This window comes from Lampris incognitus, chromosome 14 (assembly GCF_029633865.1).
Source record: "Lampris incognitus isolate fLamInc1 chromosome 14, fLamInc1.hap2, whole genome shotgun sequence".
Classification (NCBI taxonomy): Eukaryota; Metazoa; Chordata; class Actinopteri; order Lampriformes; family Lampridae; genus Lampris; species Lampris incognitus.
In genome coordinates, this window is record NC_079224.1 from 21,771,416 (window position 1) to 21,790,303 (window position 18,888).

Sequence of the window (18,888 nt, forward strand, 5' to 3'; positions counted from 1 at the left end):
CAATCGTTAAACAAGCGTGAATTCCTTGACCTTTTGGACCTTATTTCTAAATTCTAAACCACTTGACAGTTCTTTAGCTTATCTTCTGATGCACTGTAATGCTGCACCTGCATTCTGCACCCAGACTGGCGAATTTGTTGGCTCGTTTGTATAAAATATGCCTCCCCTCTCATAAACTGTTCATTGCATCTGAATAGTAATTGAGTGAAGGGGGATCTGCTTTGGTTGGGAAGTGAATGAAGACTCATTTAGTTTGCAAAGTCAAACACTGTTGCTCAAAAGAATGGAGCTCTTAAGGCTTTGAGACACAGCAGGCTCCTCAGCAGTGCTCTGCAATGAGATTCACCCCGTGTTTTCTTATTCCTAACACAAAATGTCTCTCTCTCTCTTTGTCTCCTGTTTTTTTTTTAATCTTTCACCTCTGTCTCTCCCCTCTGTGTTTGGACCTCTTTTTCTGTGTGTGTGTGTGTGTATGCCTTTCTGTCTGTCTTTCTTTCTGTCTCTCTCCTCTCTCACTTTCTCGCCTTGCTTTACTTTAGTTTGATGTCAGGTCTGGCTGCCCTGGATGCCAAATGTTCCAGCCGCCTGGGCATAATGACCGTCTCCTACTACCTGTGGACTACCTTTGTCGCCGTTGTAGTTGGAATCGTCATGGTGTCCATCATCCACCCAGGAGGAGCTGCTCAGAAAGAGGACTCTGAGGACAGCGGAAAGCCAATAATGAGCTCGGCTGATGCACTGCTGGACCTTATTCGGTAAGGCGAGGTGTTGGCTACAGACACCTTTTCCTCACCACATGCTCAATATGGATCTGAGTTTGGTTGGATGGGATTTTAGTGGGGCTACTGGATAGATGCAGTACACGCTGGAGTTACAGAAGCAAGCTGACTGCACATTTTTTTATACACACACACATGTATGCGCATGCACACACACACACATATGCACACACACACACACACACACTTTTCTATTTCAGGGCAGCAGTGGCTCAGGAGGTAGGGCAGGTTGTCTGGTAACTGTGGGGTTGCTGGTTTTGATCCTCGACTCCTTCCAGCAAAAGTGTCGAGATGTCCCTGAGCAAGACACTTAACCCCTACCCGCTCCCGATGAGCTGGTTGTTACCTTGCATGGTTGACACTGTCATCGGTATATGAGTGTGTGTGTGTGTGTGTGTGTGTGTGTGTGTGTGTGTGTGTGTGTGTGTGTGTGTGTGTGTGTGTGTGTGTGACATTAAATTGTGAAGCGCTTTGAGTGGAGCCAGAAAAGTGTTGCATAAAATGACCATGTATTTGCCTGTCAAGCCCGTCTTCCCCATTCCACACAGCGCAACCTTTGAACTTAAACGATGGCGGCGTTGCATCCATGGTGCCATCAGTTAGAACAACTGTATGATGTCTGCTCCCCTGTCGTCTACAGTACAGCAGGTCATGCAGTATGCGTGCTGTGTCATGAGGGGAAGTGCAAGCAGGCCAGTATGTAAAGCCCAAAGTCTTGTGTGCCAGTGGGTTATTGAGCTAAGCTAATTATCGGCTGCTGAAGGGTGAAGGGTGGGGCTGCGGGGGAGTGGTGAACCTAGGTCAGTCCTGTCACACGAGGTGGAGGGACTTGACAGAGAGGCCCTTAAGAGCCTGTGGGTCAGTGTGATACTTGGTCAGTGGGCTAATGTTGACAGCATGCAAAGTGTCCGTACTTGCTCAGGGGCACAGACAGGAGTATTAACCCTAACATGCATATCTTTTTTTATGGTGAGAAGAAACTGGCGCACACCCATGCAGACACAGGGAGAATATGCAACCCACACAGAAAGGACCTGGGATGGCCTGGGGCTCGAACCCAGGACCTTCTTGCTGTGAGGCAACAGTGCTAATCGCTGGACCACCGTGCCGCCCTGCATGTTGTATTTGTATGTATGTTGTTGTTGAGAGGTTTTGAGCTTTGCTTGATATGGATAATTTTTTAAACACATTCACAAAGATGCAATACAGTAATAAATCACCAAACGCCCTGGAAATAAATGGAGGAATTTGTGATTTACTGTACTTTCATGGGAATTGGAAAAGCTCAGGAAGCAGTTCAAGCGCTAGAAAGTTCACCTATGCAATGGTCATGTGGAAGTGGTGAAGGGCTTTCCTACATGGGCCTTCTCTCTCTCTCTCTCTCTCTCTCTCTCTCTCTCTGTGTGTGTGTGTGTGTGTGTGTGTGTGTGTGTGTGTGTGTGTGTGTGTGTGTGTGCGTGCGTGCGTGCGTGCGTGCGTGCGTGCGTGCGTGCGTGTGTGTGACAGCACAGCTGTGTTTTGGATTTATCTTGCAAAGCTTCTTTAAAGCCCTTCGTTATCATGTCGGCATATACATGTGCATTTGAAAATTTGCCTCACCGCCCTTGCACATGCCTGTCTGAGAGAGATTGGGTGTTTTAAGTGTAATGAGGACAGTATGTACAAATGTGTTAACTTGGGTTCAATTAGGGGCATTGGGATCAGTGTCCACTTCCAATCCCCAGAGAGTGGTTTATTAGTCTGCTTTTCTTTCCATCTTAGAAAAATGATGGACTGGACCACTAAGCGCTGAAATCCATATGAATTGTTCACTCGCTGTGTTCAACTGGCTCTTTACACAGTGGTCAATTGCGTTTTGATTAATTTTGACAATTTATATACCACAATGTATTATACTATGTTGAATTCCATACAAGTTTCAAAGATCTTCAAAGTATCTCTGTCAAGTGCGTTTGGAGAATATTTTTTTTATCTTTATATCTCTGAAATGGTCTTTTTCTTCGATTAGATAATGATTTTAATTGTTTTTTCAAAGCCAATGGAATACAGATTTTCTTGGGATTTCTTCTTTTTGCTATACACACACACACACACACACACACACACACTATATGGACAAAAGTATTGGGACACCTGGCCATTACACCTACAGGAGCTTTTATGACATCCCATTCTAAATCCATAGGCATTAATATGGAATTGGTCCCCCCCCCCCCCCTTTGCAGCTATAACAGCTTCCACTCTTCTGGGAAGGCTTTCCACAAGATTTTGGAGTGTGTCTGTGGGAATTTTTGCCTATTCATCCAGAAGCGCATTTGTGAGGTCAGACACCTATGTTGGATGAGAAGACCTGACTCGCAATCTCCATTCTAGTTCATCCCAAAGGTGTTTGATGGGGTCGAGGTCAGGGCTCTGTGCCATCCAGTCAAGTTCTTCCACACCAAACTCACCCAACTATGTCTCAGTGGACCTTGCTTTGTGCACTGGGGCACAACCATGCTGGAACAGAAAAGGGCCCTCCCCAAACTGTTCCCACAAAGTTGAAAGCATAGACTTGTCCAAAATGTCTTGGTAAGCTGAAGCATTAAGATTTCCCTTCACTGGAACTAAGGGGCCTAGCCCACCCCCTGAAAAACAACCCCATACCATTACCCCTCCTCCACCAAACTTTACAGCTGGCACAATGCAGTCAGGCAGGTAACGTTCTCCTGGCATCTGCCAAACCCAGACTCGTCCATCAGACTGCCAGACAGAGAAGTGTGATTCGTCACTCCACAAAACATGTTTCCACTACTCCAGAGTCCAGTGGCAGCATGCTTTACACCACTCCATCCGACGCTTGGCATTGTGTTTGGTGATGTAAGGCTTGCATGCAGCTGCTCGGCCATGGAAACCCATTCCATGGAGCTCCCGGTGCACAGTTTTTGTGCTGATGTTAATGCCAGAGGAAGTTTGGATCTCTGCAGTTACTGAATCAACAGAGTGTTGGAGACTTTTACGCACTATGCGCCTCAGCACTCGTTGACCCTGCTGTGTCACTTTACGTGGTCAGCCACTTCATGGCTGAGTTGCTGTTGTTCCTAAACACTTCCACTTTTCAATAATACCACTTACAGTTGACCGTGGAATATCTAGCAGGGAAGAAGTTTCACAAACTGACTCATTGCAAAGGTGGCATCCTATGACAGTACCACACTTGAATTCACTGAGCTCTTCAGAACGACCCATTCTTTCACAAATGTTTGTGAATGCAGACTGCATGGCTAGCTGCTTGATTTTATACACCTGTGGCAATGGGTCTGAATGAAACACCTGAATTCAGTGATTAAGTATGTCCCAATACTTTTGTCCATATCGCGTATATATCTACAATTGTTAAAAGAAACACTCAGCGGTAGGGAAAGTGCTCAACAAATAAGGAGCAAAATAATCCAGTTAGTCAAGTAAATTCTCTATGAGACAGTACAAGCCTGTTTCATGCTATAAGCATGCGCATATATATATATATATATATATATATATATATATATATATATATATATATATATATATATATACACAGATACAGGAAAAAAAAGATTTTAATAGACTGCAAAATCTTTTTTCCTGTATCCGTGTTGATATTCCGCTCCTCATTAGTTGAGCACTCACACACCATTGACAGTTTCAGAAAAAAACGCTATATATATGTGTGTGTGTGTGTGTGTGTGTGTGTGTGTGTGTGTGTGTGTGTGTGTGTGTGTGTGTGTGTGTGTGTGTGTGTGTGTGTGTGTCTGTGATGGACTGGTGGCCTGTCCAGGGTGTCTCCCCACCTGCTGCCCAGTGACTACTGGGATAGGCTCCAGCATCCCCACGACCCTGAGAGCAGGATAAGCAGTTTGAATAATGGATGAATGGATGGATGGATGGATGGATGGATGGATGGATGGATGGATGTGTGTGTGTGTGTGTGTGTGTGTGTGTGTGTGTGTGTGTGTGTGTGTGTGTGTGTGTGTGTGTGTGTGTGTGTGTGTGTGTGTGTGTGTGTGTGTGTGTGTATTCTCCTACCTAGAATGCTGTATTTTTTCCAGAATCTATAAATTGTGTAAAATAAGAATTAAAAAGACATTATTGGAAGAAACCCGTATTAGTTCCTCTAATGAAGAGCTGATACTCTACTCCTTTTGGGTCCATTATGAAGTATAAATTAGCCTAAATATTACTAGCTTTGCTATTTTTTCTTAACACTTACTAAACACTTACTTTTGGAGTACTTGGCAATTCATATTTCTCCACTGCTTTGTTTTTAATGCCAAGACCTGCCACAAACACACGGGCAAGACAGTGAGGCGAGGGGACTTAATTAAGGCTCTGACACTTCAAGTTGAAGAGAAATAAGTTGCATCCGGCTCCATCTCTTGTCGAAGCATGTCTTGTCACCAGCGAGCTTCCTCTCACACCTGTGACTGATGCTGGCAAACTGTGGCCACCGGCCACCACCACCACAAGTTCATCTCCGTCTTTCACATTTTATCTCCTCACTTGTCCCCCCCCCCCCCACACTGTACTTCCCTTACATCCACAGCACCACTCTTTTCCACATCCCCTCTCCCCTTCCTCCTCTACGCCCATCCTCATCCTGCCTGCATCCATCCACCATCCATCTGCAACCTGCCTTATGCACAATGGCAACTGGGACTCTATTCATGGACAAGGTTATCGCAGGTCTCAAACCTGACACTTTCCTTTACACTGAAGGTTGCAGAGTTAACATGACACTATCCATATCCACTGATGTTTTGCTGTTTGCCAACATATGCTTGCCTCATCTCTAAAAGAAATGTCTGGAGGATGTTTTTTTTTCAGTATAGTCCTTTATGAAAATGTGTCACTTCGCTGCTCCCCTTTTGACACCAGCCATTAAATGACTGGACTTTTTCCCCTCTTGTTTCTCCCCCAGCAACATGTTTCCTGCCAATTTGGTTCAAGCAACTTTTCAACAGGTAAGCAGAAGTTTGGGATTTGATAGAAATGGTTGAAATGTAACACCCATTTAACTGCTAGAAATAATTTTCAAGGTCCTCAAGCATGGAGGACAAAGATATTTCTAATAATAATGTTATTACTACTATTATTATCATAATTGTTATTCTAGTAATATTAGTTGAAGATGCTAAGATTTTCATTTGGAGTAACAAAGAAGGACAGGATCAGGAACGAGTATATTAGAGGGACAGCTCAGGTTGGACGGTTTGGAGACAAAACAAGAGAGGCAAGATTGAGATGGCTTGGACATGTGTGGGGGAGAGATACTGGGTATACTGGGAGAAGGATACTGAATATGGAGCTGCCAGGGAAGAGGAAAAGAGGAAGGCCAGAGAGGAGGTTTATGGATGTGGTGAGGGAAGACATGCAGGTGGCTGGTGTGACAGAGGAAGATACAGAGGACAGGAAGAAATGGAAATGGATGATCCGCTGTGGCGACCCCTAACAGGAGCAGCCAAGAGGAGCAGTAGTAGCAGCAGCAGCAGTAATATTAATACCATACAAATTCAAAATACATGAGGTCCGCAGCATAATCCATAATAATTTGGATTCGTGCTATATGACATAAAACATTAAAGCTTCCAGACATAAGGACAAATGGTTTAACAAAAATCCACTGATCTTACCCACATACCAGTTTACAACTCTGTCTTAATAAACCTCTACTTCTCATCATCATGAGGCTGCCCAGGTAGTCCACTTATTGCTAAACTTGCACTGGTAATAAATAATGTCGCTTCTCGGCCTTTTGGCTTAGATCAAGTCTAGTACCTGTTCTTGTCAGTCTGATAAATAATATATACTACCTACAATGCTCATTATTCATATCTCAGGTGTGAATCTAATAAGTACAATTTCCACACCACAGCTGTAAAACCACAAATGTAAAAGCAGTATCTACTGAGTCAGGATTGTCCAACACCTTCGCTCCTTGCTGAATGCTGATCAAAAGGCCACGCTCTTCTTTTTAGTATCGTACCCAAAGCATCCCTCAGCCCAGACCCAAGCCCACAGTTGCCCAGCTCTTAGATGAGACCACCACGCGGCGGGTCTTCATCTATGGCATCCAGGATGACAATGGCACAGACATCCAGAACTTCTCCCTGGACCTCACGCCGCCCCCTGATGTCATCGTGCGCACATCTCCCGGCACAAGCGAGGGCATGAATGTACTTGGGATTGTCATTTTCTCTGCCACTATGGGTAATTGGCTTACTCGGGTTCCACAAACACACACACACACAGAGACTTGTACAAGCTGAAATACACACGCAGACCAAGTATGTACACAGGGGGGTAGTCCACAAGTACTCGCATTGTTTTTATTAGGAAAAAAAGTTTTTATTAGCCTTAGAAATATGAACTGGGGAAAGGTCTTGAGCACCCATCATGTAAAGTACACTGCACAGAACCCAACTGGACATACTGTAAAACAAACACGATATACACAGCCAATGCACAATTTAAGAAAAATTCTGAAATTACGAGTGAAAAACGGCACTTATTATGTGTTCATTTTTCCACAACCAGCCCAACTTGACAGGAAAATAATGTACATCAAAATGTGCTCTCACTGCTAAAATAATGTTCAGCAGACAGTTATATGAAAAGTCAGTAATTTTTTTTTCTTTTTTTCCAGGAATAATGCTTGGCAGAATGGGTCCCAATGGCAGCGCTTTGGTGAATTTCTGTCAGAGCTTGAATGAAGCTGTTCTGAAAATTGTTGCTATTGTTATCTGGTAAGAGCTATGCTCACAAAGTGATCAGGAAAAAAAAACTCTGAACTTTATTATTTTTGTGTTCAGCAAGCAGTTAACATTGTGGTGTGTGGTGGGGCGGTATTGCATTCAAAAGGTCATCTGCTTCTGTAAAAAATGCAATCCCTCCTTCCCAGGTACTTCCCCTTTGGGATTGTGTTCCTGGTGGCCGGCAAGATCCTAGAGATGGATGACCCATCCGCCATGGGGAAGAAGCTAGGTTTTTATGCCATCACGGTAGTCATGGGGTTGGTGCTGCATGGTCTCTTCATCTTGCCTGCTATGTATTTCTTCATCACCAAGAAAAGCCCCATTGTTTACATTAGGGGCATTCTGCAAGCCCTGCTGATCTCCCTAGCCACCTCCTCCAGGTAAATCCAAAAGCCCCATGGGTCCAATTCCTATTTCAATTGTCAAAACCTGTCAGGGCACTCACTTTCCATTAGATGTTTCCGCATTTCTCTTTTCTCTCATCATGTGTCTGGTCAAAAGTTTAAAACTTTGTCTATACTGTGGGTGTAGACATCAAGAACCAGTGGGCCATGTTTGACAAATCTCCTTTTTCTGGGATTCTGTCAAATCATTTTAAAAGGGATGATACCACAAGCGTAACAAGTCAGTGCCGGGCCCAAGTGCAAGATGGTCAAAGCGGGCCCCGGCCTGCCCATCACAATCAGATGTAGCATAACATCATGGCAGTACAGAATGAAAGAAGTGAAAGCACACAGTTTTGGACATCTGGGTAGCATAGCGGTCTATTCCATTGCCTACCAACACAGGGATCTCTGGTTTGAATCCCCGTGTTACCTCCGGCTTGGTCAGGCATCCCTACAGACACAATTGGCCGTGTCTGCGGGTGGGAAACCGGATGTGGGTATGTGTCCTGGTCACTGCACTAGCGCCTCCTCTGGTCAGTCGGGGCACCTGTTCGGGGGACTGGGGGGAATAGCATGATCCTCCCACGTGCTACATCCCTCTGGTGAAACTCCTCACTGTCAGGTGAAAAGAAGCGGCTGGCGACTCCACATTTATCAGAGGAGGCATGTGGTAGCCTGCAGCCCTCCAGATTGGCAGAGGGGGTGGAGCAGCAACCGGGACGGCTCGAAAGAGTGGGGTAATTGGCCAGGTACAATTGGGGAGAAAAAAAGAATAAGAAAGCACACAGCTTTAAAATGACCAGCAACAGTGAAATGCACTGCACAGTTGACGCCTAAATGAAATGACTGATAGGAAAACAGACCGTCATGCTATAGAAGAGGAGTCATAAGAGCAAGGCCAAGGTAGTGGTAGACTAGCCTACTTAGCAAAATCCGCTGTCAGAGCACCATAACAGATGAAAACATTGTCGGTGACAGCACACCTTGACACGAATGAAAATGGTATCGATGATGGTGCACCCGCACATTGACAACATTACCATGCCTGAGCACAGGCCTTTTAAACACAAAACACAAGTGTGTAACTTGATTATTAGTCAAATAAATAATAAATAAGTAATACTTGCATCATGGGCACACTCTCCGGACTCTTCGCTGTGCGAAGTCTTGACACTTCGCCAGCTAGCTAACTCTTCTGTGTGGATTTTGCTACGCAGTAGTACGTATTTCCATAATTACATGTGGGCACACTGCAAAATTTTTAACATACCATATACCATAGACTCGGTGCTCGAGTCAAGATCTTTGATGCGATAGTGATGAGATAAAGAGGGGTCCGTACGTGCAGGTCCTAAACTGTTGCAGGCCCCAATGTAGCTGCATTACCTGAATATAAGGTAGTTTCACCTCTGTGATAATCCCATGAACTCATTTTATGTAGGCACTTCTTGGACTGCAATACCAACAAAGACACAATATTATCATAAGTACAAATTCTTGTGAGTCTTTGTTGTTTAGAGCAATTCAAAAGCAGTGTCTTATTTGTAGTTGGAAGTAGGCCTAGTATTGACTGCACATTTTCAACTGTGTTTTGTTTTGTTTTTGTTTTTGTTTTAGATGTGCTCACTCAGGCATTTTTGGAGGTGATGCGACCCCCCTCCAACTATGCCTGTTTGTGAGTTAGGGAGTTAGACACCAGGTTCATGAAATGCTTCTTAATGTGTGTCAAACACAGCACTTGTGCGATTGTTGGTACTGATTAGCATTAACAATCTCAGAATTGACCTTCGATAATCATTTCTGGTCATTTGCCTCTCTCTTCCATTGCAGCTCTGCCACTCTGCCTATCACCTTTAAGTGCCTCCTCGAGAACAACCACATTGACCGACGCATTATTCGCTTTGTGCTTCCTGTGGGGGCCACCATCAACATGGACGGCACCGCACTCTACGAGGCTGTGGCAGCCATTTTCATTGCTCAAGTGAACAACTACGAGCTTGACTTTGGCCAGATCATTACAATTAGGTAAGCGGAGTTTCAGACAGCTAATTTTGGAATAATTTAATTTGACGTTTTATTACACCTTTGCAATTTGAGTAATAGAGTCAGGGTTAAAGGTTTAATATGTATTTCCCACAGTCATCCATGGCCTTGTTTTATGGGCTCTAGCAAATGTCAGCTAAGAAGTGCTAAACTGCAGTTTCAGTTTCTTTTTCAAAAAGCAGTCCTGGCAGCCGGCAAATTCAAAGACCAGTTTTTCAGACGCCTATTATATGGAAAAAGACTTAGAAGTGCAAGGCCTAAATTGACTGACTGAAACAACTGCCTGTCATATAAGGCAATTCACCAAGAATTTCAAAATGCTTAAAGGAAATATGGTCACATTTATCCCAAAATGTATGAAAAAATATTGAAATTTTTATAAAACCTCACAAAGTGGGACAATAAGCATTTCCCGTTTAGTCCACAATGATGCTAATGCAAATGTTACTTTGAATGTGAGAGCAAAACTAATCTAATGTCACACATTTGGTTTAATTCTGAATTAATAAATAAAACATTATGGGATTTACCAGATAGACGTAAATGTAAATGTTTCACAGATTACACATCGCGTGACCTTCTTAGTCTGATCTGATTTCTGCTAAATCGTCTGGATGGCATGGGAAGAGAGATAGACGTAGAGAGAGAGAGATAGCTTGCAGATGAGTCACCCCCTTACCCTTCTGTCCACTCCCACCCTATCATCCCACCTTCCATCCACAGGTAAACAATTGTAGCGTGGTATAGGGGAGAAAAATGGTCTCGCTCTGCGTTGATTTAATGACATGTCCTCCTGTAATAACATTAGGCAGACCTGTCCTCGTGGTCTGTGCCCGTTCCCTTTTAATCCCTTGGCGGTAAAACCCATATGACCTGTATTACTCTTCTCCCTTGTCACGCCAGAATTATAATAATTTTTCCCTCTCTCAGTCCTGTTCCCGTGCCGTTTGGCTGCTGCCCATAGACGTGCTCCATCTGTGCCCCCCTCCCCTCCCCACCACACACACACACACACACACGCACGCACACACACACACACGCACGCACGCACGCACGCACGCACGCACGCACGCACGCACGCACGCACGCACGCACACACACACACACACACACACACACACACACACACACACACACACACACACCACCAGCTCCTCTGGAGACAGTTTGCCAGTGTTGGTCTGTAGACAGAGTTCTCTAGTTCCCTGATAAAACCTTTTCAATCATGCCTGTCGTAAATGGTGTGTGTTGTGTGGTGTGATAGATAGATAGATAGATAGATAGATAGATAGATAGATAGATAGATAGATAGATAGATAGATAGATAGATAGATAGATAGATAGATAGAAAAAATTGAACTATCTCACCTATGGATTTATCTCACTAAGTATTGGTAGCAATACTTTGGTAGCAATTACAGCTTCATATCTTCTTGGGGAATGCCTCTACCAGCTTTGCACATCTGAATTTGGGCACTTTCTCCCTGGAAATCCATTCAAGCTTTGTCAGATTGTTTGGGTAGCCTCTATGAACTGTGGTCTTCAGGTCTCGCCATAGATTTTCAAGCATTTTCAGGTCTGGGCTTCGGCTGAGTGACTCAAGAACTTCCAGAGATTTGTCTCTAAACCATCCCAGCATTGTCTTAGCTGTGTGCTTCAGTTCTCTGTTGTGCAAAAAGATTAATCTTCACACCAGTCTGAGGTCATGTGTGCTCTGGAGCAGGTTTTCTTTAAGACTTCGCTGTATTTGGCTCCATTCTCAGTCCTTGCTTTTGAGAACCATCCTCACAGCATGATGCTGCTACCACCATGCTTCACTACAGGGATGTTTTACCCAAGAAGTGAGCAGAACCTGATATTCACCAGACATAGTTCTTGGTATTTAGCCCAAAAAGCTTGATTTTCTTCTTCTTCTTTTTTTGCCTCATCAGACTAGAGAATTTTTTTTCTTCATGATCTGAGAGTACTTTAAGTGCTGTTTATCAAACAGATGAACATTGGATTATGGAGGAACATTTAATATTCAGGAATTCATATTATAAACACTTCCACTGACTACCCCTGTAACAAATTGGCCACAATTTCAAACATTGACCAGACAAGGTCACGCCATATACCAGGTTTTGACTTAGTCTTGTTTGATAGAGGTCTTTGTAGTCAGCAGATTCAAAGACCAGCTTTTCAGAGGCTTATTATGTGGAAAAATACTTACAAGTGCAAGGTCTAAATTGACTGACTGAAACAACTGCCTGTCATATAAGACAATTCACCAAGAATTTCAAAAGACTTAAAGGAAATATGTCCACATGTATCCCAAAATGTATGAAAAAACATTGAAATTTTTGTAAAACCTCACAAAGCGGGACAATAAGCATTTCCCATTTAGTCCAAAATTATGCTAATGCAAATGTTACTTTGAATGTGAGAGCATAACTAATCTAATGTCACACATTTAGTTTAATGCTGAATTAATAAATGAAACATTAAGGGATTTACCAGATAGACATAAATGTAAATGTTTCACAGATTACACATCGCATGAACCATCTTATTCTGATCTGATTTCTGCTAAATCAGTCTAGACAGCATGGGAAGACAGACAGACAGACAGACAGAAAGACAGACAGACAGACAGACAGACAGACAGACAGACAGACAGACAGACAGACAGACAGACAGACAGACAGACAGACAGACAGACAGACAGACAGACAGACAGACAGACAGACAGACAGACAGACAGACAGACAGACAGACAGACAGACAGACAGACAGACAGACAGACAGAGAGAGAGAGAGAGAGAGAGAGAGAGAGAGAGAGAGAGAGAGAGAGAGAGAGAGAGAGAGAGAAAGGCTAGATAAGTCACCCCCTTACTCTCCAGTCCCACTCCAACCCTACCATCCCACTTGTGTATCCCACCTGGTATTCTCACCTGGTATCCACCAGACATAATTCTTGGCATTTAGTCCAAAAAGTTTAATTTTTATCTCATCAGACCAGAGATTTTTTTCTTCATGATTTGAGAATACTTTAAGTGCTGTTTATCAAACTCCATGTGGGCTTTCATATGCCTTTTACTCAGAAGTGGTTTCCATTTAGTCACTCTACCATCTAGACATGATTGGAGCGCTGTAGAGATATATGATTGTCCTTCTGGCAGGGTATCCCATCGCTGCAGCTTTGCTAGCATGACCATTAGCTCCTTGGTAACCTGTCTAAACAAGGCCATTTTTGCCAGGCTACTGAGTTTGGCCAGACAGCAAGCTTTAGGAAGAGTCTTAGTGGTTCCAAAAATCCTCCAATCCTCAGTCTCGGAGGTCAACAGAGAGTTCTTTGGACTTCATGGTTTAGGTTTTGCTCTGACATGCATTGTGAATTCTGGGACATCATTAGGAAAGGTGTGTCTTTTTGTAAATGTGCTTTTTCAAATCTTATGTCCAATAAATCAAGTTTGCCACTGGTTGATTTCATTCAAGTTCTGGTGACATCGCAACATTGATTGAAATTAGCAAGATGCATCTGAGCTCAACTTGGAGTGTCATAGCAATGGGTTGATATATATATATAGCTTTGTTAAAAGAAACACTCAACGGTAGAAATAGTGCTCAACAAATGAGGAGTAAAATAATCCGCATGGCATGAAACAGGCTTGTACTGTCTCATAAAGAATTTACTTGACTCACTGGATTATATATATGTAACTCCCCCTCTCACCCTTTGTTGGGTGGTGTATGTCTTCCTCCAGCTGAGGTCCTCTACCAGAGGCCTGGAAGTTTGAGGGTTCTGCGCAGTAGCTTAGCTGTTCCTAGAACCACACTCTTCTGGACAGAAACCACAGATGTTGTTCCTGGAATCTGCTGGAGTCACTCTCCCAGTTTGGGGGTCACAGCCCCTGGTGCTTCTATTACCACTGGGACTACTGTGGATTTCACCTTCCACATCCGCGCTAGTTCTTCCTTTAGCCCTTGGTATTTCTCTAGCTTCTCATGCTCTTTATTCCTGATGTTGCCATAGCTCGGGCTTGCTACATTGATCACGTCTGCTGTCTTCTGTTCCTTGTCAACCACCACAATGTTTGGTTGGTTAGCCAGTACCTGCTTATCAGTCTGGAACTTGAAGTCCCACTGGATCTTAGCTCTGCCATTCTCAACCACTTTTGGTGGTGTCTCCCATTTGGACCTGGGGATTTCCAGTCTGTATTCAGTACAGATGTTCCTGTACACTATCCCAGCCACTTGGTTATGCCTTTCAGTGTACGCTTTCCCAGCTAGCATTTTACACCATTATAGCATTTTACAGCATTTAACATTGATTATCTCATTACAATGGCACCTGTCAAGGGGTGAGATATATTTGGCAGCAAGTGAACAGTCCGTTCTTGAAGTTGATGTGTTGGAAGCAGGAAAAATTGGCATGCTTAAGGATCTGAGCAACTTTGAAAAGTGCCAAATTGTGATGGCTAGATGACTGGGTCAGAGCTTCTTCAAAACGGCAGGTCTTGTGGGGTGTTCCTGGTATGAAGTGGTCAGTGCCAAAAGTGGTCCAAGGAAGAACAACCTGTGAACTGGCAACATGGGTCATAGGCACCCAAGGCTAATTGATGCACGTGGGAAGTGAAAGCTAGCCTGTCTGGTTCAATCCCACAGAAGAATTACTGTAGCTCAAATTGCTGAAAAAGTTAATGCTGGCTATAATAGACAGGTGTCAGAACACACAGTGCATCGTAGCTTGCTGCATTTGGGGCCGCATAGCCTCAGACCAGTCAGAGTGCCCATAATGAATGATCGCTGTCCACCGCCAAAAGTGCCTATTAGAAGAGAAAAAGAAACCCAAGGTCACTAAAAGCTTGTCCTTTCTTTTCTTTTCAGCATTACTGCCACTGCAGCAAGTATTGGCGCTGCAGGAATCCCACAAGCTGGACTGGTCACCATGGTGATAGTGTTGACCTCAGTAGGTCTACCCACGGATGACATCACCCTCATAATTGCCGTCGACTGGGCTCTGTAAGTAATGGCTACTTTGGTTGATGCACAGAATAAAACAATCTGTTGGAATGGGCACTTCAAATCACAAGGGGTCTTTCTCCTTCCATAAGTATGCCAATCATCCCACTTAAAGAGAAAGTAAACTCATGGTAAAAATACAGTTAGGAAGATAATTATAACAGTCATATCATAGTAAAAATACATTTAAGAAAATGATAATGATATGAACTAACGATTCATTGCAAATGATTGAAAACCGAGCCTAAGATAGCTGTCTCCTAAATTCCGTTTTTAAACAGAATTCCCTCATCATTGGTGATTTTATGAATGCCACTATTCAAACATTTTTTAACTATTCAGAGAAATCACCCAATTATTCTGTGTATAAGCTCTGATATAGCTCTCACCATGTGCTGAGCACATGGTGAGTAAGACTCAAAGCAACAGCCAACTGAAATGACTTTCTGTCATCTTGCCTGTGGAAATTGATTTTTGGGGTTAGGGTTTGGAGATTTTGGTTTATGCATTATGCTTCTTCTGTCTTGAAGAAGGGGAGTTTCTCAGCATTGAACCTATGTGAAGGCAAGCGCATCCTGGTGGCATTAGAAAGGCAATAACAAAACGCTCACAACTTTCTCATAAATGGTCAAGAACACCATAAACTTCTTACAGGTTTTCAATATTACAAGCTACCAACCCATGCATGCATTTACATTGTTTTCTACACCATTAAATCAGATGGGGTCTAAATGATACCAGCTGAAGTGTCATTTGTTAGACAAAGAGAAGCACTACAATGTTGAGTTTATGTGGTCCTCGGGAACTAAACAGATCCGACTTGACGAATTGGTGTAATTTTTCCCCTAATTTGGTTAGCCTTTATGAGCAATTGGTTGGGTGGAAAAAACATGATGGCTCTAATCCAAAGGCTAACATTGCTTCGGCTGCTCTTTTTGTTTAAGCCACTGGCAAAGCTGTTATCAATTTTTGCTGGATAATGAAGAAAAAAAAAAGCATTCATAGATTTTCTAATGCAGTGAACTACCTTTTCTTACACACAACATCCATTGCACGTCTGTCCGTCTTGGGAGAGAGATACCTCCTCTGTTGTCTTCCCTGAGGTTTCTTCCTATTTTTTCTCCCTGTTCCAGGGTTGTTTTTTTTGTTTTGTTTTTTTTAGGGAGTTGTTCCTTATCCGATGCGAGGGTAATCTAAGGACAGGACATTGTGTTGCTTTAAAAAAAAACCTGAGGCAATTTTGTGATATTGGGCTATACAAATAAAATTGACTTGACTTACCGTCGACTGTCTCAAAGTTATCTTCTGCAATGTGCTCAAGAGGTGAAAGGTTACACTCAAGTCACAAGTCCAAGTATTGATAGCTGCATCCCTGAAGTAACGGGCATGCTGGGAGAAGTGGGCATGTTGAGAGATCGTTTCAATTGGGACAATGGATTTTAACAGCAACTGCAGATGTTTTTCATATGCTATCCCTGTTGCAGACAGATAAGGCTGTAAATGGGCAAATTTTCCGTTTAACTCACAGGAAGCTGTGAAGAAGGAAGCTGTTTACATGGTTGCATATGAGAGTGCATGTCATTGGAATTATACAGTGGGCACATTCCTATAACAATGTTAAATTGAGTTAGGCCCATGTGAACTCAAGGTTAAACTTGTCATCATGCATAATTTCACAGGTATTTGAAGTGAGTCATTAATACATTAACAAGTCATTATATTTAATTTTCTGCTCAGTGTTTTTTTAACAAGAGTCTTAATAAGAAAATGTACTTAAATGCAGATGTACATATACTATGCAGTATTTAGGCAGGCAATTGAAAACATGTGCTATATGTTTTTGAAACGTGTTTACTGACTTCTTAGATTAGCTAAAGAGTGTACCAGAAAGCTGAATATTTCAGTCATTGAAATGATCCCCATATATAAACATGTACGTCTACAATGCAACTGCATATTATATCCAGGAATTTACCAATCTTTAAAAAACAAACAATATAACCCCTATTTTATTTTTTTTCCTTTTAGGGATCGATTCAGGACCATGGTCAATGTAATGGGGGATGCCTTAGCCACAGGGATCATGGCTCATATCTGTAGAAAAGACTTTGTGAAGGAAGGGGAGCAGGTGAGAATGCCTAGCCAGAAAGGTCATAGAAAAGCATTATGAACTGAAAAAAAATCCACACATCATCCTTCTAAAGATATACTTTGGTTGTGTATGAGAAAAGGGTATTTATTTCTTCATGGAACAGTTAAGTTAACTCACTGCATATAAACATGCACTATAGTAATGTTCATAGGAAGGGGCTGATTTCTGGGACTTGTATAGAAAATTATCTTCCACTTACACTGGATTTAAGAAAAACAAAGAGTTTGTCACTGTGAAGAGCACACTTCCTGCAGCAACTACCGATAGGTACTTGACTGAGAAATTACTGTTTTACAGCCACATGTTATTATTTTAGATTTGACTACGCCATACATCAGAAGAATTGGAAAACCATGTTAAGACTAGAAACTTCTGGGGTGGCCCGGTAGTGTAGCGGTCCATTCCATTGCCTACCAACACAAGTATCTCCGGTTCAAATCCCCGTGTTACTTGCAGCTTGGTCGGGCATCCCTACAGACACAATTGGCCATGTCTGCGGGTGGGAAGCCGGATGTGGGTGTGTGTCCTGGTCGCTGCACTAGCGCCTCCTCTGGTCAGTCGTGGCATCTGTTCGGGGGGGAGGGGGAACTGGGGGGAATAGTGTGATCCTCCCACGCACTACGTCCCCCTGGCGAAACTCCTCACTGTCAGGTGAAAAGAAGCAGCTCGCAACTCCACATGTATTGGAGGAGACATGGGGTGAAGCAGCAGCTGGAATGGCTTGGGGGGGTAATTGGCCAGATAAAATTGGGAGAAAAAGGGGGGGAAATCCACACAAAAAAAAGACTAGAAACTTCTGTGAATGTATTCTGGCAAATGTATTGATATGCAGTACCAGTCAAAGACCAGGTTTTTGTACCTCGACTCACCTGGCATCATCCATGAATATCAACCCAAAAACAGTTCCTCAAATGCTTACCATTTCATCATTTAATGTGATATCGTTATTAAGACAACAGTACAAATCCATACCAACAACAGGCGCTGACACTATTCACAGCATTTAGTGTTTTGATATCCTGCTTGATCATTTTCATCCTAACAACATGAGTCTCTAAAAACTCATTCAATCATGGCCTGTTTCACACAACCTCCATGGGACTGGGTCTGAACTAAATAACAGGAGTGGCACTTTTAGTCTCCAATGCCAGGCATCATAAAGTCGTTCACACTCAATTTTCTTCATCACCATTGTCTCCACCAGGTGCCTCTAATCTGCGAGACAAAGCCCATGATAAGCATCCAGCAGATGATGACCTACCAGAACCAGAAGAACGGCTGCTACCAGCCCCCTCCGCCAGGCGGCAAGCAGGACCACCTGTCCCCAGATGTGGCTCGCCTGATCCAACTGGAGGAAGGGGTCCGGCCCGCAGAGAAGAAGAAGCACTCCCACGGCCCTCACCACAAGAGAGAGCACAGGGACAAGGACCACTGCGCCGTCGACATGAATGGGCTGGAGACTAATGTATAAGAAGAAAAACCCTGCCCTGACAGCAGCTTCTCAGCACGTTCACAGCTGAGGGACAGGCACGGAAATCAGACAACTTGGAGGCATCGGTATAGCGGAGTTGGAGGTAGAAAGAGAAAAAAAATTGTACACAATATCTCTCCGTTAAGCAGCACGGCCCAGGTTGAATGGATGCAAAATGGAGAGAAAAGACAGTTTTCTACATAACCTGAATAACAGCCCACATTTGACGGTATGTTTGTGTGTGTATATATTCATACGAGATGTCATTACGCTGGACAAC

At 43.3% G+C, this 18,888-nt stretch overlaps 1 protein-coding gene and 1 pseudogene across 1 annotated transcript in view; both read left to right on the forward strand.

The window, feature by feature from the left end:
* slc1a7a (solute carrier family 1 member 7a) overlaps nucleotides 1-18,608 on the forward strand; it is a 58,101-nt gene extending 39,493 nt beyond the window's left edge. Inside the window, exons 3-11 of the mRNA XM_056292737.1 lie at nucleotides 540-755; nucleotides 5,719-5,761; nucleotides 6,776-7,007; nucleotides 7,444-7,543; nucleotides 7,699-7,932; nucleotides 9,769-9,963; nucleotides 14,851-14,985; nucleotides 17,014-17,113; nucleotides 18,342-18,608. Coding sequence (XP_056148712.1) covers nucleotides 540-755; nucleotides 5,719-5,761; nucleotides 6,776-7,007; nucleotides 7,444-7,543; nucleotides 7,699-7,932; nucleotides 9,769-9,963; nucleotides 14,851-14,985; nucleotides 17,014-17,113; nucleotides 18,342-18,608 — 1,522 coding nt within the window. The remainder of the gene's footprint in view (nucleotides 1-539; nucleotides 756-5,718; nucleotides 5,762-6,775; nucleotides 7,008-7,443; nucleotides 7,544-7,698; nucleotides 7,933-9,768; nucleotides 9,964-14,850; nucleotides 14,986-17,013; nucleotides 17,114-18,341) is intronic.
* LOC130124587 (U2 spliceosomal RNA) lies at nucleotides 6,537-6,706 on the forward strand (annotated as a pseudogene).
* Nucleotides 18,609-18,888: the final 280 nt, after the last annotated feature.